The 27,790-nt window shown below is 39.1% G+C and overlaps 1 protein-coding gene across 1 annotated transcript; it reads right to left on the bottom strand.

Moving 5' to 3' along the window:
- Positions 1–860: 860 nt before the first annotated feature.
- SLC30A5 (solute carrier family 30 member 5) lies at positions 861–26,462 on the bottom strand. Its single transcript, XM_007422276.2, has 16 exons — positions 26,179–26,462; positions 24,377–24,499; positions 20,506–20,572; positions 19,191–19,276; positions 18,322–18,409; positions 18,100–18,187; positions 15,074–15,150; positions 12,673–12,843; positions 10,591–10,879; positions 9,435–9,643; positions 6,970–7,127; positions 6,091–6,220; positions 3,873–4,098; positions 3,035–3,261; positions 2,798–2,926; positions 861–1,730 (listed from the first exon to the last, which is right to left on the bottom strand). The coding sequence occupies exons 1-16, from the start codon at positions 26,259–26,261 to the stop codon at positions 1,560–1,562; spliced, it is 2,322 nt and encodes a 773-aa protein (XP_007422338.2). The 5' UTR covers positions 26,262–26,462; the 3' UTR covers positions 861–1,559.
- Between the last annotated feature and the right edge of the window lie 1,328 nt (positions 26,463–27,790).

Here is a 27,790-nt window from a genome sequence, read left to right as displayed (position 1 = left end):
TTTCTAAGATACTTAATTTCCCAGTCTAGTTAACAACCCTTGGATTTCTTCTCATTCAGATCCAACTGTGCTTATGGCTGTGGAGGAGGTGAATCGGATTGGTTAGATGCTGCCATCTGTTGTGATGGAATATCCTTGGCTTATATTTACTCAGTTTGCTTACCCAAATATTGTGTAGGACTATGATAAACTTTATTTAAATTTCTCACATCCATTTACGTCTTGTATTCTGCACTTTAACATAGAATGAAACTTAAAAGTGCTGGATTGTGCCAAATACCATTATCTTCTTTTGGCATTCTAATGTTGGCAAATACAAGCAGATTCAACACTGACATAATTGTCTACATACTTGTTAGAAGTTCTTAGCTCTAGAATAGTGGGGGAGACAAGCTGCATCATATTAAGCAGGAATGTGGTTCATAATTTTAAGAAGGGGCATATGTAAGGACAATTTCCTACTGATACATATATACAACCGTCTCCATTATTTGAAATACTGAAAAGGTCAATAAAATGTAGAGAAATTAATCTCTTAACAAGCTCATTCTTGTTACACCTGAAATGAAGAAACATCCTTCCCAGTCCTGCATTCTCTGCATTCCCAGCACCACCATCACCTATTCTGCTTCCTCTCTTAATATGGGTTACCATAGCAGGCATTCAACTCTTCTGAATATTTATTCTATGTCCTGTTAGGGGCCCTTCATAGCTCCTTAGAATTCTGTAGAAAATGGCACTCACGATATCATTTTCAATCTTGATTAATCAGGGAGAAATGACTCATGGCAGAAAAATAAATTGTCACTGAATTTTTCTAATTTTAAGACTGTAGTTTATGCAATAATTTCACTAGATACTTATAAAAATTATAAAGTATTTATTTTACATAGCGGTTCAAACTAAAGAACACAGAAGTGTAAAAACAAAAATGTAGCTTTTCCCTCCCTGATTTGTTGTTACCAGGGTTTTCTTTCCTTCTAAAAATTTTTAATTCACCTGACAATATTTTTATAGCAGAATCTATTTCCCTCCATTTAAAAAAGCTGTGCTTAGAAAATAGGATTGTATACAGAAATGGAAGTAATATAAAAATGTACATATCCATTTGTATCTAATGTTCTGAAAAATACTTGCACTCAGTGTGTAAATACACATATAGCAGCAAAACTTCAAAATAATTTTGAAGATGTAATTTTTTTTTTGGAGTCTGCTAGCTTCTGTTTCAAAGCTAAGGAAAACAATTTTAGGTTGCAATGGAAGAGAAGTGTTCATTATTCCTCTTTGGGGAGAATGTATAATATATCTGTGCTCATCCACATTCATGTAGCAAAATCTGTTTAATAAGACACCAAATACAGTATTTTACATTGCCATTATTTCCACATATACAGCATATGTTCTAGGTGTCCCACATGTTTTAAACTTCCTGATCTGGTTTTAAAGGTATATAACAGTTTGTCTAAAAATTCATATATATATTTGTTCCTGTACAGTTATGTACAAAGTCTCCTGATGAAATAATGGAGACAGCGAATTCAACAGATGTTAACTCCAAATTACATGATGTAAGTTCCATCTTTGTAGTATTTCATGGATTCCATTTGTTTTGTCATCACAAGGACATCATGAAACCCTGTACTTAGGCCAGACATATGCTGAAAATAAGCTTCTTTTTCCACCTGGATAGTCAAATTGTTAATGCCAGCATCTTTGAGAACTGCTGATACCTAAACAAAAATGAACATTAAAACACAAACATTAAATCTTCAGCAAAACTCTCTCTGAAACTCTAAGCAAGACAACTGTTGTAAGGCAAGAGCTGCATGTGAAATACACACTTTCTTTAAAAGCTTCCTTCCAGGCAGCAGAGCAAGGACTTGCTGTCTCAGGAAGTCTAACCTGGGATCCTACTTTTTCTATTGGTATAATATGCACAGAGCTCACAGTGAAAGTACATTGTGTCCAAGGCACTGCATAGGTGTCTGTTTTCTCAAAATTAAGGGTGGTATTAATGTAATTTCAAGCAATACTGAAAAAAACAAGGGGAATGAATTTAATTTCCTCATTCCTTCTAGATTTAATCCTGAAAGAGGAAATGAATCAAGATGTTATGATGTTTCTAGGCACAGACTTTGGCAATTGTGTCATGAAATACTTCCATAACAGGAACATTACTTGACACCTGTATGATAGTGTAACTAGAAGGGCATTCTGAGTCAGTCTCATACAGCTAAGCAATCTATGGTAACTGTGTGTATGCAGTTCCCAGCCCCATTTATGGAACTTCTGAAACTCTGCAAGGTTGTACTGCTAAACCTCAGCATAATTTTTTAGGGGGAAAGAAGGAATAGAAAAATAAATGTGCTAGGCAAATGATAGATATGTTATACCTATTTTTAAAAAATGCAAAAAAAAATGGGAAAATGTTCCACAATTCCATCCTTGCCTCCTCTAGTAGCATCACCTCATCACTGCTACACCTATTGGAAGCTTCTGGAGGCTTGGAAAAAAATCTGAAAATGAGCAATCCCCACTCCAAGATTGCCTTCAGCGTACGCAGAGGGAAGTTACATCCAAGGCGTGTTAAAATTACCCTCCAGTTGAAACAATACAGTTTAAACATTCTACTATCTGAAGACAATGAGCAACTTTCAGAAGCCATAATCACAGAGGAGTTTTTAGCTTATTATATGTACCATTTGGCTGTACTACTGCCTACTGACATTTAACTAATGTAGAGAAAGTCATTAGCGTGAGATCTGGGGATTCATGCAGTATGAATATACTAAGCTACCTGCTGTATAATTCTTTGTTCCATCACTTCTGACATTACTTGCACATGTAAGGTGCCTGCCACAACATTAGCAGAGTGACACCAGAAATGAGGTTCTCTGTAGGAGATGACACCATCTATGTTCTGGATCTGTAAAAAACATAGGATAATCAGTAATAAATATCCTATAACACTGTCCAGTATTATGTTTCTCCAAAACTTCATTTCTATACAGTTATAGGCAATGTTACTTCTAACCTTTTCTAAAGCCATATGCAGATCTTTTTCATGTTCTGGAGGCAGTCTCAACAAGAGTACTTGGCATGCATCTTTTATTAGAGGTATAACACTGAGAAAAATCAGTGTGGCAATAAATAGAGAGCAGAGTGGATCAGCTATCAGCCATCCAAATTGTTGAATAAGAATTGTTGATATGATGACTCCAACACTCCCAAGGGTATCTGCCAAGACATGTAGAAACACTCCTGGAGTGGGGGAGGAAACACGGTCATTAATACACTAATTTAGCAGTTAAGAGATATGAACAATTAGCATAAGTACTCCTATCAAGGATCTAAAAACCTGATATCCTAAAATACTGCTATGATCCATTTTTAAAAACTTTTATTTATTACATTTGTATGCCACCCAACTCCCAACCACTATGAGCAGCTCACAAGTAAAATAAAAAACAGTAAGAAACAAAAATAAAGAATAAAAGATGGAAAAGATGAGAAGAACTGGACAGAAGGAAGGAAGGAAGGAAGGAAAAGGAAAAGGAAAAGGAAAAGGAAAAGGAAAAGGAAAAGGAAAAGGAAAGAAAGAAAGAAAGAAAGAAAGAAAGAAAGAAAGAAAGAAAGAAAGAAAGAAAGAAAGAAAGAAAGAAGAGAGGGGAAGGGGAAGGGGAAGGGGAAGGGAAGGGAAGGGAAGGGAAGGGAAGGGAAGGGAAGGGAAGGGAAGGGAAGGGAAGGGAAGGGAAGGGAAGGGAAGGGAAGGGACCCACACAATCCAAGGGGGTTGCCAAAGGCCTTTATATGTCTTTATATGGTAAATAAATACTGAATTCATAAAAAAAAATCTACTACCTTCTACTTACCTCTCATATTGGTATTCATGCTGCCTCCTAAAGATCCATGCGAGTGTCCATGATTATGAGTGTGCCCATAGTCATTGTGGGAATGGCCATGGCCATGACTGTGGCTGTGATGGGAATGACTGTGCTCATGTGCATGGCATCCTCCTCGAGAAGGCCCATGGGAATGGGCGTGGCTAAAGGCACAGATACCAACAAGGTTTACTATCAATCCTCCAACTGAAACAGGCTGCATGAAGGAGAAAAACAAATCTTTACACTTTATTTACTCCCATTAACTATGCCTAAGAAAACAAGGAACCTAGTCTAGAGCAACTTCTCCAAGTTGTTATCCTCCATTGAAGCTGGCTTTACAGATTCCAGAATTCTTAACCAAAATAGGATGAATATATCTCAGTAAAAATATTAAGTTTTGTATTCAGAGAATCATGATGCTAAGGAAACTTAGCTCTCTCTGTTACTTAATTCCCAGGAATAAAGTATCTCTGATGCAAAGCTATAATCCTTAACTCTGCACAGCTAAGAAGCAGACAAAAGAATGCAAGACTGTATGCTTACAGTACTGCTATATATGAAATTCCTTAGCCATGTATGTTTACACCTCCATTGTTAATATTAATCAGAGTTTGATTTTAATTAGGATTTGAAATCAGCTAATTTCCATTAACTGTGGAAATAGTATATGGATGTACCCTTTGAGAACTCTTAAGATCAGCCAAGTCAAAATTGATGATTCATTTGATTTACAATGGCTGCTTAATCAAAATGCTTCAAGGTGGTGTTAAGGTGGGTTAAAAACATAATTAAAAGTAACAAAAGAAAACAATATAGGACTAAATACAACAATAACAGCACACTGGGGAATATGAAAAAATTCAAATAGCAACCATTCAAGCAGTTCACAAATTGCCCTGACCTAGGCACAGAAGGTATGTCATTAAACAAGCCTGAAAAGTATTAATATTCCTTGCCTTCTGTAAATGAGGATGCAGCTAAATCTCTTCCTATTTCAGAAGTAACTTAGATTTGGGGCCATAAGAGAAATGTAGAAGATCAGATCCCATCTATCACTGTATCATTCTGCCACTTGCTAACTTGCTTGTGTCCCAAGTTTTAGCACAGAGAAGACTGAACTTGGCAAGCTGTGAAACACTTGGTAATTTTTATTATTCAGATTCCTTTAAGCATTACACCTGAGAAACCGTGAGATAGATGTCACAATATATAGTTCAGCCTGGACAGAAAAGATTGGGCAGAATCAAGTTATATATTAGAAGAATGTATTTTTTAAGTATGGCAACCATTGCATACGGAGAATGAAGAATAACAGAATATTACACTATTATTATACATTCCTTAAAAGAGGCTCTTTATTCTTTATTGAGGGAAGGCAATCTATTAGGTTCTGTGGGTCACACAGACAGACATGCATTCTTCCCTTTGCTTATACAGGTAGTCCCCAGTTTAAGAATGAATTCCGTCCCCAAGGTCTGTCTTTAAGTCGAATTTGTATGTAAGACGGAACAGTATGATTATATAATACTGTATAAGTAGTATTGTGTAATGAACTTGAACCATTGTGTATTTAACTCGAATCACTGTGTAATTTAACTTGAATTTTGCTACCACTGGCTCCATTTTTAACCGGCTCCATTCTTAACTATGGGTCATCTGTAACCCGGGCATTCTTACCCCAGGGTACATGTAATTCTCCCCCCAACTTTCATCTAGTTCACTTGAGAATGCACAATTCTGAACCCTTTCACTGAGGCACAGTCAAGGCACTAGGTTTTATTTTTTCTCCAAGAGGACAAAACTGCTGCATTTTCTCTGCCAGTACCAACAACAGAATAACACCGTCCTTTTTTGCTACGAGGAAAGATGAAATCATGAGACTTCATGCCCATTTAGAGGCACTTCAATGCTACTCCACACAGAGGCAGTTGGATAACAGAGGCTCTGACACGTAAAGACTTTCCGAGTTACCAGCCTACACACTTCCCCCAGCCTTTTCTCTGAAGGAAAAGCACTTTTTAAAAAATTTAAGGATGAAAATTTTGAGTCCAACTAAGTGTTACTTATTGCCATTGTCATGAGAAACATCTATGAAATTAACAACATCAGCAATGCTTGAGGAAGTGAATTCTGTTTCTACTGAACTCGTAAAAATGCTTCAGAGCAGTACTCTTTAAGGTTATAGAAAACAAGGTTACAAACTTACAGTCAACATATTTGTATCTATATCTGGAGGATCAACCAGTCTGGCCACAGACTCAGTGAAGACAAAGAAAGCTATTACCATGAGAAAAAGGCCGTTAATAAAACCTGAGAGAATTTCCACACGGCCAAACCTGCAATTGAGAAAACAAGGAATAAAACTATAGACAAAATATACCATGATGTCCTGACTATGCTAAAATCCCAAACTATTCTGTTACAGAACCCAAGATTATAGGTAGTCCTCACTTAGCAACACTATTGGGATTAAAAACTCCACCGTTAAGTGATGCGGTCATAAGTCAAAAAACCATGTGACCGCACCGCTTAGCAATGGCAGTTCCAGCAGTCCCAGTTGTTGTCATTAAGCAAGGACCTCATGTGACCATGACTTGTGACTTCCTGCTCGCTTCCCCATTGATCTTGCTTGTCGGAAGCCGGTAGGGAAGGTTGCAAATCAAGATCATGTGACTGTAGGGATGCTGTGATGGCCATAAGCATGAGGACTGGTTATAACTACCACTCAAAGAAAAAGAATACAGCTGACCAGAAGACAGAACTAAAAACCAAAGAGGCTCAAACACCATCCTAACCCAAGGCCTTGGAGAGGAACCAGGTCTTTAACAATACATGGAAAAGCAAGAGGTGGGAGCAGTACTGATCTCCTTCTGGTTTGTAAACCATGGCTTAAAAAGCTTAGTGTCTTTTAACAACACAGCAAATTGTGATCTATTCAAAAACAATAAATCATTGTTTCCTTTAGTGTAAACTGAGCCTTTTCATTTATTCATGTTTATTTTGTGTAAGTTACCTGTCTTTTAGTCTCACAACTTTGTCTTCACATCTTTTAAAGAAATCTTTATAATTAGTTCAGTATACATACCCATAGGAAAATATACGGGTTGCTTTCCATCTAGTCATCAGCGCTGCGAAGAGACCCATAACTAAAGCTGAACAGTCAAAAAGCATGTGAAATCCATCCGAAATTAATCCCAGACTATTGGTCCACACACCATAAAATAATTCTATAAATGTAAAAGCCTAAAAAGGAGTAAAATTTAATTTTGTCTTTGAAAATTTAACATGTTTTAGTATTACATATCAAGCTGATTAGAAAAATTCATACCTCATGGGAAAAGTAAAAAACAAAGATTCATATACTACTCTGCAAAGTATAATCTGGAAGAAAATTATACCCTGAATAAGCATTTCAAATGTCTGCTTTTACGAAAGAGAGAATTATAATACTTGAGAATGATTTCTGTTTGACAACTATTAAAACAAGGATGTAGGAAAAGGTTTCAGTGCTTGATTATCTTCTGCCTATTAGTAAAGAATCTCTGACTATCCTAGGAAACTTCTTAAAACTGTAATGCCTATTACACTAAACTGACGTACCAAGTTATCTATAGAGAAATTGGGGTTTCCTTGATAAGCTTACTAAAGGCATCTATTTGATTAAGATGCAGTGTTTTGGCTAAAGTTGTAAGGCTGGACTATATGACCAGTGTAGGCACTTCCAGAGACAGAGTTACAGTCAGGTCCAGAAATATTGGGACATCGACACAATTCTAACATCTTTGGCTCTATACACCACCACAGTGGATTTGGAATGAAACAAACACAATGTGCCTTAACTGCAGACTGTCAGCTTTAATTTGAGGGTATGTACATCCAACTCAGGTGAACGGTGTAGGAATTACAACAGTTTGCATATGTGCCTCCCACTTGTTAAGGGACCAAAAGTAATGGGACAGAATAATAATCATAAATCAAACTTTCCCTTTTTAATACTTGGTTGCAAATCCGTTGCAGTCAATCAAAGCCTGAAGCCTGGAACGCATAGACATCACCAGACGCTGGGTTTCATCCCTGGTGATGCTCTGCCAGGCCTCTACTGCAACTGTCTTCAGTTCCTGCTTGTTCTTGGGGCATTTTCCTTTCAGTTTTGTCTTCAGCAAGTGAAATGCATGCTCAATGGGATTCAGGTCAGGTGACTGACTTGGCCATTGCATAACATTCCACTTCTGTCCCTTCAAAAACTCTTTGGTTGCTTTTGCAGTATGCTTTAGGTCATTGTCCATCTGTACTGTGAAGCGCCGTCCAATGAGTTCTGCAGCATTTGGCTGAATGTGAGCAGATAATATTGCCCGAAACACTGCAGAAGTCATCCTGCTGCTTTTGTCAGCAGTCACATCATCAATAAATACAAGAGAACCAGTTCCATTGGCAGCCATACATGCCCACGCCATGACACTACCACCACCATGCTTCACTGATGAGGTGGTATGCTTAGGATCATGAGCAGTTCCTTTCCTTCTCCATACTCTTCTCTTCCCATCACTCTGGTACAAGTTGATCTTGGTCTCATCTGTCCATAGGATGTTGTTCCAGAACTGTGAAGGCTTTTTTAGATGTCGTTTGGCAAACTCTAATCTGGCCTTCCTGTTTTTGAGGCTCACCAATGGTTTACATCTTGTGGTGAACCCTCTGTATTCACTCTGGTGAAGTCTTCTTTTGATTGTTGACTTTGACACACATACACCTACCTCCTGGAGAGTGTTCTTGATCTGGCCAACTGTTGTGAAGGGTGTTTTCTTCACCAGGGAAAGGATTCTTCGGTCATCCACCACAGTTGTTTTCCGTTGTCTCCCGGGTCTTTTGGTGTTGCTGAGCTCACCGGTGCGTTCCTTCTTTTTGAGAATGTTCCAAACAGTTGTTTTGGCCATGCCTAATGTTCCTGCTATGTCTCTGATGGGTTTGTTTTGTTTCTTCAGCCTAATGATGGCTTGCTTCACTGATAGTGACAGCTCTTTGGATCTCATCTTGAGAGTTGACAGCAACAGATTCCAAATGCAAATAGCACACTTGAAATGAACTCTGGGCCTTTTATCTGCACATTGTAATTGGGGTACTGAGGGAATATCACACACCTGGCCATGGAACAGCTGAGAAGCCAATTGTCCCATTACTTTTGGTCCCTTAACAAGTGGAAGGCACATATGCAAACTGCTGTAATTCCTACACCGTTCACCTGAGTTGGATGTACATACCCTCAAATTAAAGCTGACAGTCTGCAGTTAAGGCACATTGTGTTTGTTTCATTCCAAATCCATTGTGGTGGTGTATAGAGCCAAAGATGTTAGAATTGTGTCGATGTCCCAATATTTCTGGACCTGACTGTACATTAAACAGAAGCTTCTGCTTTATTCTCATTGCCAAATAACCAAAAGTAATTTTGTGTATTCCATTATTTCTCTCTCTCAATCTCTCTCTCTCTCTCTCTCTCTCACACACACACACACACACACATATATACAGGGTTAACTATTTTAAACATAAGCTTACCAGATTTAGGCACAGAAAATAAAAAATCTGCCTTGAGTCAGACTCCTCAAGAATTTGCTTCAGTGATTCTTTAATAAATCGAGGTAAGGACTGAGAGCTGTGTTGTAAAGCATCACCCATAAAATTGTACAGTGGTATTCCTTCTGGAGAATAACCAATAAGAGTACCTTTCTGCCCTTTCCGTGTTGGGGAGGAAAGAATATTGGCAGCTGAAAAGACAAAATATTTACCTATATTTTGCATGAAATGCAGACACATTTAGAAAAGTTTTTTTTCAGAGACTCAGACCATTCAGTATCAGTTCACTTTTATATCATACTGGCCACTTAATCACTTAATGCAGGGGTGATATTGTTTCTTTGTGCTTCAAGTCAAGCCCCATAATGCTGTTGAATTTATTTATTTATTTATTCAATCAATTTATATGGCCCCCATCTCAACAAATGACTCTGGGTGGTAAACAGTGTTATAAAAATGAAAACAAAAACATATACAAAAATTAAAATACATAGCAGCCGAGAAAACCACAACAGTCATTAGCATAGCCAGGAGATGGGCCTAAGCACTAGAGATCGGATTTTTTTAAAAAAATTAAACATTAACTGATCATTCATCTTCAGTGAACTGACTAAAGCAAGGAGCCTCAGATTCAAAAAACAACTTTAATTTATTTCTGTGATCTAGCCTATGGCCATGTTAACCAAGGCAAGATTTCCAAAGGTGCAATTTCATAGGTACTGAATGCAATTTCATAGGTACTGACTATCACAAAAAATAAAGCAAGAAACTGTTTTCAAAGAAAATCTAGTCATTGTAGAACCTAGTAACCTTGTCTGCAAACTGCAATATAATAACCAAAATGGAATGTCTTTGTGCATGTGTAAACAAGTTTCAGTTCAGAACACTTGGTGTAGCTTACTGGCTACTTTAAAATTAACAATGCAGTCCTCCCTGAACCGAATCTCTACTTATAACTAGCAATAGTTATAACTATTTATAACTAGAAATTTCAGCATGGTATTTGGGAGAAACATTGCAAATGTGTACAAATACCATACCCAGCATTCATATATTTTGTGATATCAAAGTCTTCTATCAATAGATGCAAATGTCTTGAACAATATTCCACATTTTTTCCAAAAATACCCATACGTACATAATATAAAGAAAATGGCACTGACTACCACTCCTCCAGATATAACATGCTCTGTAGTTTCCTGGTGGGCTGGTTTGTTCATAGCACGAAGCTGGTTTGTTATTGGATGTGTCCAAAAATTACCAAAAATTAAAGCACTAATGAAAATGAGACAGGATCCGTAACGGGCACATTTTGATACTTCCATCTTGACATAACACACAGATTCTACATAAAAGTCCAAAATCACGACGAAAAAGATTATACTTAAAAAGGGCATGATGAGGGAAGTCCATGATTCTACTTTACTCTGCAATCAAAACATACAAATATGTAAATACAGGCAGTAATATTTAAATATTGTTGTACATTATTGAAAAAAACAAAAATTAGCATGGTTTATCAACACATTTTATGGTTTGAAAGCAACACTGTGTACTCAGGATCTCTTTAACAGCTCAGGAATAACTGTCTATATAAAGAGAAATAAATATGCATGGTTGGTGAGAAAATATTTTGCTGGATTAGATTAAAATTCTTGAGTTCAACATTCTTCACAAATCTCCAAGAATTTAGCAACCTCTACATTAGTATATGTTACAGTAAATTAAGAATTTTAACTGATCTACTTTCCAATTAGAGAGCCAGTTTGATGTAGTGGTTAAGACATCAGGCTAGAAACCGGGAGACCAGGAGTTCTAGTCCCACCTTAGGCACAAAACTAGCTGGATGACCTTGGGCCAGTCACTCTCTTTCTCAGCCCTAGGAAGGAGGCAATGGCAAACCACTTCTGAAAAACCTTGCAAAGAAAATGGCAGGGACTTGTCCAAGCAGTTGCCAGGAGTCGATAATGACTTGAAGGCACCCCCACACACTTTCTAATTATAGTCCGTTAGATTTACATAAATATTTAAGGAAAAAGTATCAAAATACATGACATTATAAATACAGTGTTCTTAAAATAAAATAGCAAGAAATTGGATTAAATTGGTGAGTTATTAAAAAATGAAAGTGAAAGCTAGATTGATTAAAATCAGTTGGAACTCTGATTTCAGAAAAAAAGTGGGCCACAGTTGTATTTCTAACTTCTGTAACAGACAAGGCATACTTAGTATTCACCCACTCCTTCATAATTTCATCTAATTACTGTAGTACAGTGGTACCTCTACTTACGAACGCTCCTTACGAATTTTTCGAGATACGACCAGCTCTGGCCCCCCCAAAATTTACCTCTACTTATGAACTCGCCTCGACTTACGAACTGGATCCACGGCCATTTTCCGCCCGTTCCACGTGGTCCGCGGCCATTTTCCGCCCGTTCCAAGTGGTCTGCGGCCATTTTTCCGCCCGTTCCACATGGTCCGCGGCTGTTTTTCCGCCCGTTCCACGTGGTCCGCGGCCATTTTTCCGCCCGTTCCACGTGGTCTGCGGACATTTTCCGCCCGTTCCACATGGTCCGCGGCCATTTTTCCGCCCCTGACATGTGGTCCGCGGCCATCTTTCCGCCCTGCTGCGTGGTCAGTGGCCGTTTTTCCGCCCCTGACGCGTGGTCCATGGACGCCGGAACGGATTAACGGTAATTACATTGAACCTTATGGGAAAATTTACTTCGACTTGCAACCAACTCGACTTGCGATCAGAGTCACGGAACAGATTAAGTTCGTAAGTAGAGGTACTACTGTATTCTCTGTGTCAAGCTGCAACACAGTACAGGGATCTGCCCCTTGGAAACCTCTTTCCCTGACAGGATGTGTCAACATGGTTCTGCTTTGATTGCCCTCTTCTACCTTGCTGCTGAAGGAAAAGGTAAAGGTGGGGCAGTCACACTAGAAGGTGCTTCTATCTCATCCACTTTGTTCCCTTCCTCTTTGGGAATGAGAGGAGTGCAAAATGCCACCTCTTCTAGAGTCCATGTTTCAAGATGAAAATGCAGAAGTTTCAATCTTAGCATCCTCAGTCTTTTGGGAAAGACACAGAGCAGACAAAACTGCCTTTCCAAGAGCAACAGCTTGAAGGTACTGACTGAACAAACAAAGATGACTTAGATCTAACATTTTGACATCAGACTGCTGTTTTCTTTTTAATAGTTGTAATGTTATTTACCTCAGTTGTCAGAGACAAAACAATTACCCAAGGACACAGAAGGAGAACTGAAACAAGATGCGACAATGAGTGAAGGCGTTTGGCTCCACCAATATCTACTGAGAGCTTTCGGGAAGCTGTGTGAAACCCAACTTTACAACACAATGCTAATACAAGCACGATTACTCCACCCTACGGGGGGGGGGGGAGGAGAGAGAGAGAGAGTGCTATTAGCACACTAAAAACCAAATGCTTCATACTCCTTTAAGTATATCTCCATTAATAAATACTACATACCTTACATGTTTCTCAGAAAGTATATGCAGAGGAAAAGATGCACATAAAGTTCTTGGCAGCCCCAGAAATTTGTAAACAGTTGATAAAATCAATGCTTACAGAATTGTAGCTAGTTATATCCAAGTTTACAGTTTCCTAAATCCAAGTCCTCTTCTCCCTAACATACTGCCATTATGATACAAATACATAATAAATTACTGCAAACTGGAGGCCATTAAATTAAAAATGTATTTGTCAATGCTGTTGCAATATAGTGTACAATCTTTCTACTCTGAAATAAGCTACCCTTAGTACAATGGGGCTTACTTCCAAGTAAGAGATGGTAGAATTGCACTGTTAGTCTTGTAAAGGGTATCTAAATGTAGATACTTACAGTGGGGCAAAAAAGTATTTAGTCAGCCACCAATTGTGCAAGTTCTCCCACTTAAAAAGATGAGAGAGGCCTGTAATTTTCATCATAGGTATACCTCAACTATGAGAGACAAAATGGGAAACAAAATCCAGAAAATCACATTGTCTGATTTTTAAAGAATTTATTTGCAAATCATGGTGGAAAATAAGTATTTGGTCACCTACAAACAAGCAAGATGTCTGGCTCTCACAGACCTGTAACTACTTCTTTAAGAGGCTCCTCTGTCCTCCACTCGTTACCTGTAGTAATGGCACCTGTTTGAGCTTGTTATCAGTATAAAAGACACCTGTCTACAACCTCAAACAGTCACACTCCAAACTCCACTACAGCCAAGACCAAAGAGCTGTTGAAGGACACCAGAAACAAAATTGTAGACCTGCACCAGGGTGGGAAGACTGAATCTGCAATAGGCAAGCAGCTTGGTGTGAAGAAATCAACTGTGGGAGCAATAATTAGAAAATGGAAGACATATAAGACCACTGATAATCTCCCTCGATCTGGGGCTCCATGCAAGATCTCACCCTGTGGGGTCAAAATGATCACAAGAACAGTGAGCAAAAATTCCAGAACCACACGGGGGGACCTAGTGAATGACCTGCATAGAGCTGGGACCAAAGTAACAAAGGCTACCATCAGTAATACACTATGCCACCAGGGACTCAAATCCTGCAGTGTCAGACGTGTCCCCCTGCTTAAGCCAGTACATGTCTGGGCCAGTCTGAAGTTTGCTAGAGAGCATTTGGATGATCCAGAAGAGGATTGGGAGAATGTCATATGGTAAGATGAAACCAAAGTAGAACGTTTTGGTCTAAACTCAACTCGTTGTGTTTGGAGGAGAGAGAATGCTGAGTTGCATCCAAAGAACACCATACCTACTGTGAAGCATGGGGGTGGAAACATCATGCTTTGGGGCTGTTTTTCTGCAAAGGGACAAGGACGACTGATCCATGTAAAGGAAAGAATAAATGGAGCCATGTATCGTGAGATTTTGAGTGAACACCTCCTTCCATCAGCAAGGGCATTGAAGATGAAATGTGGCTGGGTCTTTCAGCATGACAATGATCCCAAACACACCGCCTGGGCAACGAAGGAGTGGCTTCGTAAGAAGCATTTCAAGGTCCTGGAGTGGCCTAGCCAGTCTCCAGATCTCAACCCCATGGAAAACCTTTGGAGGGAGTTGAAAGTCCGTGTTGCCCAGCGACAGCCCCAAAACATCACTGCTCTAGAGGAGATCTGCATGGAGGAATGGGCCAAAATACCAGCAACAGTGTGTGAAAACCTTGTGAAGACTTACAGAAAACGTTTGACCTCTGTCATTGCCAACAAAGGATATATAACAAAGTATTGATATGAACTTTTAATATTGACCAAATACTTATTTTCCACCATGATTTGCAAATAAATTCTTTAAAAATCAGACAATGTGATTTTCTGGATTTTTCCCCCCATTTTGTCTCTCATAGTTGAGGTATACCTATGATGAAAATTACAGGCCTCTCTCATCTTTTTAAGTGGGAGAACGTGCACAACTGGTGGCTGACTAAATACTTTTTTGCCCCACTGTACATTTAAGGGCTATGTATATCCAAAAAGTTGAAATAAATCAGCAGAAACTATTAACAGTAATTTTTAAAAAATTATGTTTGCTAAGAGCAACCAATTAAAAGAGTTTAAAAAGCTTACTAACTTTTCAACAGTTCATTCAGCACTTACCTTATGATCTGCAACTCCTAAGAAAGTGATGACTGTATAAAGCATATGGGTTAGAGCACTGTCATGGTGTCCTTCAGCTAAAAAATTTGAAGCTCAGGAAAATTCTGCAAGAGGATCTTATTCCTCCCCCATTCAGTCACATATAACATGAACAGCATTCTGATTTCTATTAATTACTTTCTTGAAGAAACTAAACAAGGATAATCCCTATAATGAAAAAGTGACAATTTCATGTGACTTCTGGAGGATAAGCTGAGCAATTCTCAATCACAGATGATTGCCTTAAAGGTGAAATACAAAGGAACAAGTAAAAAGACTCTTAACAATCTGGTCGGGTATTTTGAAATTGTTTTGTTCATGATATAATTTTCCTCGGCCTTTCCCCCCTTTTTCTGTTTTGGTAAATTTTGATGTTAAATTATTTTGTTAACTGTTTATAACTGCTATTTCTTTATGTTAATTGGTGTGATGCACTTAAAAGAAACCCCTAAATCATTGAACACACACACTGGAAACATCATTTAAGTATTAAAAATCATATACTAAAGTATAAGTAACCATTTTCAATCTAATGAAAGAGTTTTCAAAGTGAGCTATAACCTTTACACTAGAAGTCTTAAGGACCAGTCTTACACTATCAATTCCATCTTGTTCCTTACTAAAGGTAATGTTCCATGCATTCCTATCAACAATAATCTGCAAAGATGCCAGAAATCTGAATCCTTGATTTATTCAGAAGAGAGCTGGAGCATTATATTGTGGATAATGAATACCCTCTAAAGGAGAGTTGTGTGCTTCATGTTCTCAAGGATGCAGTAGTGTGGTAATTATTTATAAGATCAACCTGGGAATTCTCCAATGTGAAGAAACTATCATTCAGATTCGAAATTTACATTTCTGGTCAACAGTTGAGAAATTCATGACCCAGTTACAATTTTACTGACTGAACTTAACATTTTTAAGAGGCTGAGGACCATGAAGAAGCAGGGTAGCATACAACAAGTGGACACCACTGTTTTGGGGGTATTTGCAGGATTTTAAAAAAACTGATAGGTAGTCGAGTTACGACAGTAATTGGGACTGGAATTCCCATTGCTAAGTGATGCAGTCATAAAGTGTGACGTCACATAACTGCATTGCTTAGCAATGGCAATCCTGGCAGTCCCTGTTGCTGTTGTTAATCAAATCCACCAGTTGTTAGGTGAGGATCCATCCTGATCCAAGACACTCCCAGCTTGGTCCTTCCCAGCCCCAAGCCTCAGTAAGGTAAGGGACTGCCTCATTAACTCCCCCCATCCACCTACCTCCCCTCCATCTCTGCCCTTTTGGCTGTCCTGCACTTCACTGCCTCTGCCGGCCCCTTGCGGCGTGCCCAGCCTGGCCCTTTGCAAGGCAGCTGCTGGTTGCGCCAAGCCTTCTTCCCGAGTCTCCGGGTGGTCTTGTCCAAATTGTATGTGGCTTTCTCACGGGGCTTGGGAAGGCTTCAAAGGGCCATCAGGGCCAGTGGACAACAGGGCAGCAGGGGTGACAGTGGAGTGCAGGGCAGCCAAAAGGGCAGAGATTGGGGGGTAAATAGGCGGGTGGGGGGGTGTTGAAGTGCCCCTGCAGTCATAAGTGCGGGCAGGCTGCCAAGCACCCAAATTTTGATCATATGACTGAGGAGGCGCTGCAATGGCCATAACTTCAAGGACTAGGTGTAACTACTATTCGTTCAGCACTGCCATAGCTTCGAACGGTCGCTGAATGAATGGTTGTTAAGCAAGGACTACCTGTATACTTATTTCAGGGCTACCACTATTGTTTTCAGCTGTTTCCTGTCATAACATTTGGAAAATTGTGCTTTCAGCAATCATGGTGAAAGAGGGTTATGATGGCTGCAATAATTGGTTTCATAAGCTGCATGAAGCCCTGAGAACACAGGTTACCCACCTCTGATCTAATGCATAATTGGTGTTATGATGTGTATGTCTTATACTGTTGATTCTCCTAAATGTCTCAGTAGCTTTCTGGACTGACAACAGTGTTCTTCTGACCACTCTGCATGAACAGCCTTAAGAAGAACTGTGTTCATGAATTTCCAGCCATTATTGGTAACCAGAAGGCAATACTGAGTGATTAAGGGATTACTACTTTGACCACAGCCATTGGCCATGGGATATTGTAGAAAATAAGTTATCCTCATGCTTTTTAAATCTGTATGAAATCATCAAGTTAAATTGTCTATTTGGCAGCATCATTAGCATACTGAATCTCTGAAACTCTACTGCATATATTTCCCACCCCACCCCAAGTTTAAAATATTGGCTCTTGCCTTTCAAGCTTTAAATGGCCTGGAACAGGGACAGCCATTGTAGCAGATGTTTATAAAGAGCAGGGCCTTTTCATCTGAGGTGTCAGTTCTTATTAGGGAGAAATCCTGAATAGATTAAATGCCAGTTTTTCACAAGAGCTAAAAATACTATAGTAGAGTCATTTTATTTTCTCTTCTGCTGTGTTTGGAAACAACAGCAGGCAAAACACTATTTTTCACAGTTTATTCTGCTGCTTACATTTTTTAAACAAAATATACTACATTCTTTGCAGAGCATAATGGTAAAATATAGTAAATAAATAATAGACATTGCGATATATAGGCAAAGCAAAAAATATCTTAGTTCTTTTCAAATGTGTATTCTTTCATCATGGCATTAATTCACAGGAGTGAAAAAGTCATAACTATAGTTACCTTTCTCATTAACAATTATTTTTCAAAGAAGAAGAAAACTAAAGAAATGAACTACAGATACTCTAGTAAAAACCAAGATATCTTGGCATACCATAGTATGCTACAAAGCAGTATTACATAAGCAGAGTAATAATACTATTACTTATTAGCAAGTTTATTTTGGAAATAATATTTGAACTGGGCACAATTTCTAATAGAATGAAGTACAATACTTCATCTTTTGTAGTATGTTAATAGTCCCATGTTAAAATTAGGCAGCTAGAAGAAAATTTTCTCTCTTGTATAAAATCAGAAAGGATACGGTGTTCTGCAATTTTAGCCATGAGATCATCATTATCAAAAAGCAAAAGGCAGATCACAGCAATTATAAAAAATGCCACCCCTCTGGTCTGGGGAAAAAAAAGCAATGGAGAAGTTAATTATAAAAGGAGACAAATACTCTGAATAACATCTGCTAACAAAGAAACAGGTAGTATAACTTTTCTTACATAAATATGAGCTTTTTGCAAAACAAATGAGATACCTTTGCTGGCCCTCCTCTGGAACTTGTGAAGAGGACACTGAGTAATGAAATGACAACAATATCACTATGCTCAAAAATCAACACAGTTCTGCAAAAGAAGAACACGACATATAATATGTAAGACAATAATTTAAAAACTTGAGAGGCTTTTGCACTCAAACAGCATTCTGCAATTCTTCCTATCAATTCAACCAGAACAACTGTTGGGGTACATCTCATCCTTCTCATCTGTCTGTAGTTGCGGGGTGGGGGATATTTTCCCTGCAGTTCTGTTGAGTTTTGGAAGGCACAACAGAAATAAAATTCTGCCTCTCTATCTGGTTCAACGGTGATCTACATATTAATACATTCATCTAGATTTCTCAACATTACTCTTAAGTAAACTTGCACAGAATTGAAGTCCACAGCTGGAAGGACTTCCTTCTCCATTACTAAATGGATCCATTTCTGAAAAGACAGGTATAGGATTACACTGAAGGAAAAGGCTGGGTCTGGGCTATCACAACTTTTGTTTTGGCTAGCATAAAGTTATGAATTCTAACCCCAATGTACTGATTTCAAGCTGGTACAAGAAAAAGGTTTAAACTTCTCCAAGTGTTATAATGCAGATTTTAATTCACAGCCTAGGAACTGGATGCTACAAACATGGAGACTCTGGGGTATCTTGGTCTGTTTTAAGGTATTGTATTCGAATCTGACTTTTAGCTTAGCCTCTGTTACTGCTACTGTGACTGGGTACAAATATTTCTAAGCTGAGGGGCTGGGATGGAGGTTTTAGTCCAATGCTTCTGTAGGACTGGAGAAGGCTAACCCATATTAATTTGATTTGTACATCATATTTATCATGGATAAGTCCATGATATATTTACCTTAGTGGTCCACACAGGGTAAGGCCAAAAAACCACAAGAATGAAATTATGCAACCAACAACAGCATGTTTAATTATTTTGATCCACTGGAAGAGAAAAAAAAATGCATGAAGATTCTTGTACTCAATTCTGAATCCAAATCATTCTTTTAAAAAGCACCCCCAATGTTTTCTTAGTTTAACCCTGAAATACACAATTCAATAATTCATATTTCAACAGCTTTAGTACAAGTGCAGAACTTTTGGAGGCCATTTGATGCCCACCAATCACTTTTCTTTGCACTATCCAAAGCTATTTATGACTGCGCACCAAACTTCAGTTTCTACCATCTTGAGAGAGATACATAAACATTCTGTTAGGCTTTCACTGTTAAACAGTTAACATTGTTTTAAAAAGTGAAAAACTCCAAAATGCTCCTGTAAGATAGAAAAAGAATTGGGCAATTCCAGCCCTTATCCCACTCAACAAAATCATTTCACCACCAAGATGCTATACCCCCAATTCCAGACCAAACTAACTCATTGATTAGGATGCAGCAACTGCAATTAGGATACTCGTCATTAAATTTTCTCACACAATACCGCATACAACTTCCTCCTAGAAGGCCCCCAACTTTTTAGCTTTTGGGAAGGCTTTAAAAAGCTGGCTCTTCCCCCAGACATTGGGAGAGGGTGAGGCTGGAGCCTGGGGATTGTATTTGGTAATGTACTGCTTTTACTGGTTTTTTTTGGGGGGGCTATTATTGTTGTGAGCCACCCAAAGTTGTGGCACATAAGATTTATTTTAAATAAATAAATGTATGAGAGTAAATGGCAGTTCAGCCGGTAATAATGACAGCTAGTATATAATTCCTCTCAAACTGAAAATTGAGTTTGTGTTACTTTAGAGAATGTTGTTTGGTCTTGGACTGTAAATATAATGAATATAATAACATTACTTGTAACATAGAGAACTAATATTTCATTTCCAGTGTATTTTTTAATGGGCAACCTGATTGTATCAATTCTTAAACACTTTTATAAACTGTGCAGGGGCAGAAATATGTAATGGACATAATATTTTTAAGCTTTCCAAAATGCATTTTCCAATGCAAATCATGAAAACTATTCTGAACTTTTCAATTGATTTAATACAGTTTCAAGGCAGTTTCTGCCATCCTGCAAATAATCTCCAGCTGAAATAAGCACTCATGCCATACTAATTCCATATGCTATGTTCTGATCTATACATATACACAGTTTGTATAGACATTTTAATAATTCCTTTAAACAAGCTCATATAAAACTTGATTTCTTGTAATCAAAGTTCTACACACCTGATGCTTAGTTACTGGTTTTCCCGAAGAAAATGGTTTTTGAATCAAAATCATAAAAATTGCAGATCTGTACAAGTAAAAAAAAAAAATCCTGTTAGTCAAATGGGATTACAATTTAGAAAAAAAAAAATCAGTGTGTGCATGAGTTTGGCCGTGGCATTTTAAAGTATTCATCTCACAGAATAAGACAAATCCATCGCTTCTAATCTGGAACCCATAAAATCTTATTTCATGTAGGAATTAATGTGAATTTATAGAAAGCTACAGAAAAGCAGCATTTCTGCTCTACAGAATACAAACACACCAAATAAGTATATAGAAATAAACATCATATGTGACAATCTTCACAGGAAGTTTCCTATCCATATGCTTTTAGTGCCACCAGGTACAATTCAACCAGATGCAAGTGCACATGGCTGAGTTCACATGGGAAAAAAAATGCTGGTGTTTGCAAAACACAGGCTGGAATAGTGGGCAATATAAATAATAGCCATTAGGACAAAGGCAATGTATACATATAAACACAGATAAGAAAATAGCACAAGTAATAGTAATTTGTCAGGTTTGACAATCTAATGTAAAGAACTCCCCTCTTGGAGGAAGGGAAAGGGGAAGACTGCATGCCCAACTTGCAGTTTGGACTTCATCAGTTGGGTGAAGAAAATTACCTCGATAGAGAAGCTAAGGGATTTGATCGAACCTGCCCTTGTCATTCATTCATTCACACACATGCACAGAGTACACATATATACATAGACACCTACACAGTTTTAAAACTATTGAACCCCTAGGAATAGAGAAGGTAGAAAATTATCTTTTTAATTTGTATCTGCCTTTCTGTTTTTAGGTAGTCAAGGCATAAAATGTAACAAATATGTTTGAGAGGTATATTAGGCTGTCTTCCATTATGTAAACACTGTCTTTCTGGCCTATGAATAAAAGCCCATTTGGAAATCTAGTAGATATTTCTTCTTTAGCAGATTTAAAGTGACATCTCATCCCAAATTCTGCCTATTGTTTTCAGATTTTCAAAATTTAAGCAAGGTTGGAAGAATGTAGGAAGAAAATTTGGAAGAAATTTCCTTCCAAATAAGTAAGTTAATCTACTACTTATCTAATTAGTTTCATGTCCAACAATGGTCTACCTTCATATGAAACATTTTTTTCTATAACAAAGGCATAGCATCAATCTTTTTACAAAGTTGTTTCTGAAACTTTTGCAGATGAACAGCGTCAATAGATGCAGTTCTTTTTCCTCTACAAGAAAGTTGTTGTAGCTGTAGCAAACTGTTATATTCTCCTGAAGCTGGGAAAGGAATAGTAAGGATCACCATGCTTGCCATTTTTGCTGAAAGCTCAGGACAGGACAATAACTACACACTTCTCCTATCTGGGCAGAAAGCACAGCCCAACATACAGTGGGGCAAAAAAGTATTTAGTCAGCCACCAATTGTGCAAGTTCTCCCACTTAAAAAGATGAGAGAGGACTGTAATTTTCATCATAGGTATACCTCAACTATGAGAGACAAAATGGGGAAAAAAATCCAGAAAATCACATTGTCTGATTTTTAAAGAATTTATTTGCAAATCATGGTGGAAAATAAGTATTTGGTCAATATCAAAAGTTCATCTCAATACTTTGTTATATATCCTTTGTTGGCAATGACAGAGGTCAAACGTTTTCTGTAAGTCTTCACAAGGTTTTCACACACTGTTGCTGGTATTTTGGCCCATTCCTCCATGCAGATCTCCTCTAGAGCAGTGATGTTTTGGGGCTGTCGCTGGGCAACACAGACTTTCAACTCCCTCCAAAGGTTTTCCATGGGGTTGAGATCTGGAGACTGGCTAGGCCACTCCAGGACCTTGAAATGCTTCTTACGAAGCCACTCCTTCGTTGCCCGGGCGGTGTGTTTGGGATCATTGTCATGCTGAAAGACGCAGCCACGTTTCATCTTCAATGCCCTTGCTGATGGAAGGAGGTGTTCACTCAAAATCTCACGATACATGGCCCCATTCATTCTTTCCTTTACACGGATCAGTCGTCCTGGTTCCTTTGCAGAAAAACAGCCCCAAAGCAAGATGTTTCCACCCCCATGCTTCACAGTAGGTATGGTGTTCTTTGGATGCAACTCAGCATTCTCTCTCCTCCAAACACGACAAGTTGAGTTTAGACCAAAACATTCTACTTTGGTTTCATCTGACCATATGACATTCTCCCAATCCTCTTCTGGATCATCCAAATGCTCTCTAGCAAACTTCAGATGGGCCCAGACATGTACTGGCTTAAGCAGGGGGACACATCTGGCACTGCAGGATTTGAGTCCCTGGCGGCGTAGTGTGTTACTGGTGGTAGCCTTTGTTACTTTGGTCCCAGCTCTATGCAGGTCATTCACTAGGTCCCCCCTTGTGGTTCTGGGATTTTTGCTCACCATTCTTGTGATCATTTTGACCCCATGGGGTGAGATCTTGCATGGAGCCCCAGATCAAGGGAGATTATCAGTGGTCTTATATGTCTTCCATTTTCTAATTATTGCTCCCACAGTTGATTTCTTCACACCAAGCTGCTTGCCTATTGCAGATTCAGTCTTCCCAGCCTGGTGCAGGTCTACAATTTTGTTTCTGGTGTCCTTCAACAGCTCTTTGGTCTTGGCCATAGTGGAGTTTGGAGTGTGACTGTTTGAGGTTGTGGACAGGTGTCTTTTATACTGATAACAAGGTCAAACAGGTGCCATTACTACAGGTAACAAGTGGAGGACAGAGGAGCCTCTTAAAGAAGTAGTTACAGGTCTGTGAGAGCCAGACATCTTGCTTGTTTGTAGGTGACCAAATACTTATTTTCCACCATGATTTGCAAATAAATTCTTTAAAAATCAGACAATGTGATTTTCTGGATTTTTTTTCTCATTTTGTCTCTCATAGTTGAGGTATAGCTATGATGAAAATTACAGGCCTCTCTCATCTTTTTAAGTGGGAGAACTTGCACAATTGGTGGCTGACTAAATACTTTTTTGCCCCACTGTATAAGATCATATACTGAGCCAAATAACCATATCATAGTCACCTGTTTTTTAAAAATCTGATTATTACCTAGAATTTTTGTCCTCCTCAAGGCTAAAATATCCTTTTCATCCTGCATACTGTCTAATATATTAAAAAGCAATGTATATTTCAAATACAAGAAATGACTAAAACTGACATTTAATTTTGCACCTAAATGTAATATGAACTCACCGATAGGCTATATCAGAGTTTCAGACTAGATGTACATATCACACCAAATTTTGGTTTAAATTTGTTTTAAATGGTTTATAAACAATGTCTGACACAGTATGTCAAAATCATATAAACTGGATTATGTGAACCAGGCTTTAGCCTGAATAGTATTTCTTTAAAAAAAAATTAGGTACAGTTTATAATGGATAGAGGGCACAAACAATGCAAATTTTATAGCTTGTTTTGCATATCAGGTGTTCAAAAACTGTGATTTGCCAATTTTTTCTTCCCTCATCTATTTAAAGGAAGCAACAGATATATCTGCAGCAATATTTTCACTAACCAGTTAACCAAAACCAATTTGCAAACACATTTCTTTTGACCATGGTCTCAACTCTGAATTGATACTAATTTTAGCAGACCAATAGTGACCAAATAAAATAATTTTATTTCAGACAATGACCTGACTGACTCCAACAGTGACTAGAGATGGTTATGACAAAGAATTAGAATGAGGGAGTATGCTTGGTAACAGGCACCATAAATTTTCAACAGTCCTATGATCTCAACAAGTCTATGATGATGAACATCCCCCACAAATGTTTAGATACAAAACTAATGACAATAATAAGTGCTGAAAAAACAAAAGTCAACTTACCCAAGTTTTACAATGAAGATAAACTGTACAAGGTGAACTACTTTCAAGAGGTCATAGGATTCAAACAATCCTAGAGCCTTCAAAAATTTAGTGAAACACAGCAACACTATATACTTAGTCAGGCTGAAAAGAAGGGAAAAAAACCCTGTTAAATGCTAACTTTTCAAGCAAGGTTATACAATAATATAAGCATAATGTATTTTAGATAAGCTAAATTTCAGTGTATCAATTCTAGAATTAAAACTGAGGTCATAAACATTCTTCTTACTCCTAACAGAAAAATCAAAAGTAAGGCAACATTTATGATTTAAGTCCTTAATTTGAGTATGTCTTTACCTTTTTAATGGATAACTGCCTGAAATGATATCTGATCTACAATGCTCAATAGCTAGTTAAAAATTTAAGTTGTAAAATGCTGGGAGAACTGGATGTGCCTACGTACTCTATCTATATTCTGGAATTCTATGAAGTAAGCATGATTGTGCTATTCATGATGCATTTGGTGCTCAAAATAGTATACTGTTATTAATTTCTCTGCTCTACTGTAACACGCTTAAAAAAAAAAGATGCATCCTGGATGGGTACAGTGCAGCACCTAATAGCAAGCTAGCTTTCCCACTTGCATATTTATTGCTTTATAGCTCAAGACCAAACCAACATAAATAAAAACACATACAACAATTAAAATGCATGCATAAAAGTTACATAAAACCAAGACATTCAAAATTGTGAAGAAGGAACCAGTTGGCTTCTATAACTAAGCTACAGATAGAAATAAGATACATATTCAGCCTCTATGGCATGTACAAGTATGATTTTCACATGGGTGATTGAAGTCTGTCCCGGTTACCACCTGATGGGTAACACATTGACTCAGGCCAGAGAAAAAAAGCCTCCTTTTGGGATTCTGAAAAAAATAACTAGGAAGAGTCCAAGGAGAGGGGTGATTCCAGTATAATAAAAATGGGAAATTTTACAGGTGGATATCTAAGTCCCGGACCATCTGCTAGGGCTTTATTGGGGCTGAGGATAAATAAGGCTGGTTTTGACAAATCAAAATATATTAAAATTGAACTCTGAGTCTGGGAAAGATTTTAGTGTAAAAGAACTGTTGCTATTCTAGGTGAATCAGTCCCATCCATAAATATAGGTTTTTGGCATATATATCCCATACAGGGATAAATATAAATACAGGCCAGTGTATTTATATTTATGGATAAGAGAGCCAGTTTGGTGTAGTGTAGTGGTTAAGGCACCAGGCTAGAAAACGGGAGACTCTGAGTTCTAGTCCAGCCTTAGGCACAAAGCCAGCTGTGGGCTTTGAGACAATCGCTCTCTCAGCCCCCGCAAGAAGACCATGGTAACCTATTTTCGAAAGTATTGCCTAGGAAACTGCATGGCCTTAACATACACACATGCGCCCCCAAACAATCTTTAATAGTTTTGCAGAGAAGAAATCTAGCAGGTGTAGTTTAACATAACGAAACCACAGGCGGGAAAGAACAGATGCTTGTCCCTGCAGCTTCCGCCACAAGGAACGAATAACTTCTGGCGATGATACGGAGCTCCTAACTGGAAAGTCTAACGCGGCTGCCACCTTTTATGGCAGAGCAAGGACTCCGTCGGTGGGTCTTCCACAGAAAGACCCGACTGACAGTCTTTGATCGCTCTACCAAGACGACGACGCTTCCACGTCAGCCCGGCTGCAGAGCTCCGCGGCGTCTTGCCAAGGGACCCTCCCATCAGGCTCTGCCTGGACCCACTCGCCCCCTCGGCCAAACGCCCCCAGGACGGTCAATTACCGGGCGCTGGGTACATCCACAGGCCCCAGCCGCCCGCCTCTGGCCAGGGCCTCGCTGCCGCTCCCGCTGAACTTTTCTTCCATTGCCGGCTCTCACGCCCGGCCTCCTCAGCCGCCGCCGCCGCCGCCTCCGCTGCCGCGGGGCCTCCTCATCCTCCACGGACTGAGGGTCGGGTGAGCGAACAGGCAAAGCACGGCCCGCAGGCAGGCCTCAGCCCGCCGCGGAACAGGAAGAGGCCGGTGGGCGGGCTGAGCCAAAAGCCACGTCCTCAGCAGCCGCCGGAATTGCAGAGAGGCAGGCGGAAGAGGGAAAGCGGGGACCGGAACAGAGGAAGTTTAGCGCTGCTCAACTTCCCATCTCTCACCACGCTCGTGCCTGAATGGATTCGCCCATCTGGGCTTTAGGAAATGGCGTGGGGCAGCGCCATCTATCGGCCTACATGTGGCTCGCTTCTCTCCTGGATTGATGCTCGCAGTATTTCTGCCCATTTTCTCGGAAGCAGATTCTCCTGACCGAGTTCTTCAACACTGTTACGGCACATTCTTGCTCCTTGCAGCCCAGTATTATTTAGTTGGCTGTGGGTCTTATGTTCAGTGTGGAAATCTATGGCCTTCAAATATTGATAGATCACAGTTTCCGTCATCTGCAACCGCCTTGGTTTATATCCTTGTAACCTGTGCTTGAATCAGAAGCTTTCCACTGGCAAAATACTTGGCCTGGCTGTGGGGTGTGGCTTCTCCCCAGAATTCACTGGGTTCAATTAGAGTTCTCAGATAAATAAGGCACAATGTTGTAATCTAATAATAACTCACAAGCAAGCCCAAAGAGTTGGGTGGAACAACTTGACCCCAAATGTACACTGGATTGCAATCTAAAGTCTGCTTCTATAAGGGGCTTTCTCAGAAATAAGTTCCACTCAAACTGAACCCAACGGGATTTATATTACTGTATCAAGTGATCCATTTATGACTGCAGGCCAAGAGTCTCTTCTTAACTTACCAGGTGCCACGTGTTTCCTGGTTCACCATGCTGAGGAAGGAGTGTAATTTAACACCTTGCCATCCAGGCGATGAAGCTTCAGTGTGTGACACTACATTCAGTTTCACTGTCTGATGTCTTGGCCAGGGCGTTTATATCTGTCTGCTTGGCCCGTGTGTACTGTCTGGATCTTTTGCTAGGAAGCCCAGCCAAATTCCTGGGCAGAGTTAATAAAGGTGAGAGGTGAGACTGGAGCTGGCCGTATCTGACCCCATTAAGGCAGACATCTCACCCAACTTTGGGGTACTTCTCTGACTTCAGTGCACCTTCTTCCATCTGAGTAAACCACAGCAAGCCAATTTAAATACATGGGCTGTATCAGAACATCCTGTTCCAACACCACTTCATTCAGATTTATTACCTCATAATGCACTTGTAATGGCATGTCTTCAAAAGAGAGGGAAGTCACCTAAGTCTAAGCACTGCTGTAACTCAGAGGAGCACAACTTGAGGGTCTAAGGCAACATACAGCTTTCAAGAGCTTTGGATGCAGCTCACAGAGACCTCTAAATGTGGTTATCAGATTGCATGCTTTAATGTGACCACATGTATTACTCCTGCTTTTGGATACTAT

Source organism: Python bivittatus, unplaced genomic scaffold (genome assembly GCF_059951505.1).
Source record: "Python bivittatus isolate LINGU-HERP-01145 unplaced genomic scaffold, Pbiv_v1 ctg000850_np1212, whole genome shotgun sequence".
NCBI classification, from domain to species: domain Eukaryota; kingdom Metazoa; phylum Chordata; class Lepidosauria; order Squamata; family Pythonidae; genus Python; species Python bivittatus.
This window is presented reverse-complemented; position numbering and strand designations above follow the sequence as displayed.

Excerpts from the sequence above, each read along its gene's own strand:
- SLC30A5 (XM_007422276.2), bottom strand. The coding sequence starts at position 26,261 with ATGGAAGAAAAGTTCAGCGGGAGCGGCAGCGAGGCCCTGGCCAGAGGC. Across the intron at positions 24,500-26,178 it reads GTGGATGTACCCAGCGCCCG|CCTGACTAAGTATATAGTGT; the intron begins GTAATTGACCGT and ends CCTTCTTTTCAG. Across the intron at positions 20,573-24,376 it reads ATCTTCATTGTAAAACTTGG|ATCTGCAATTTTTATGATTT; the intron begins GTAAGTTGACTT and ends TTACTTGTACAG.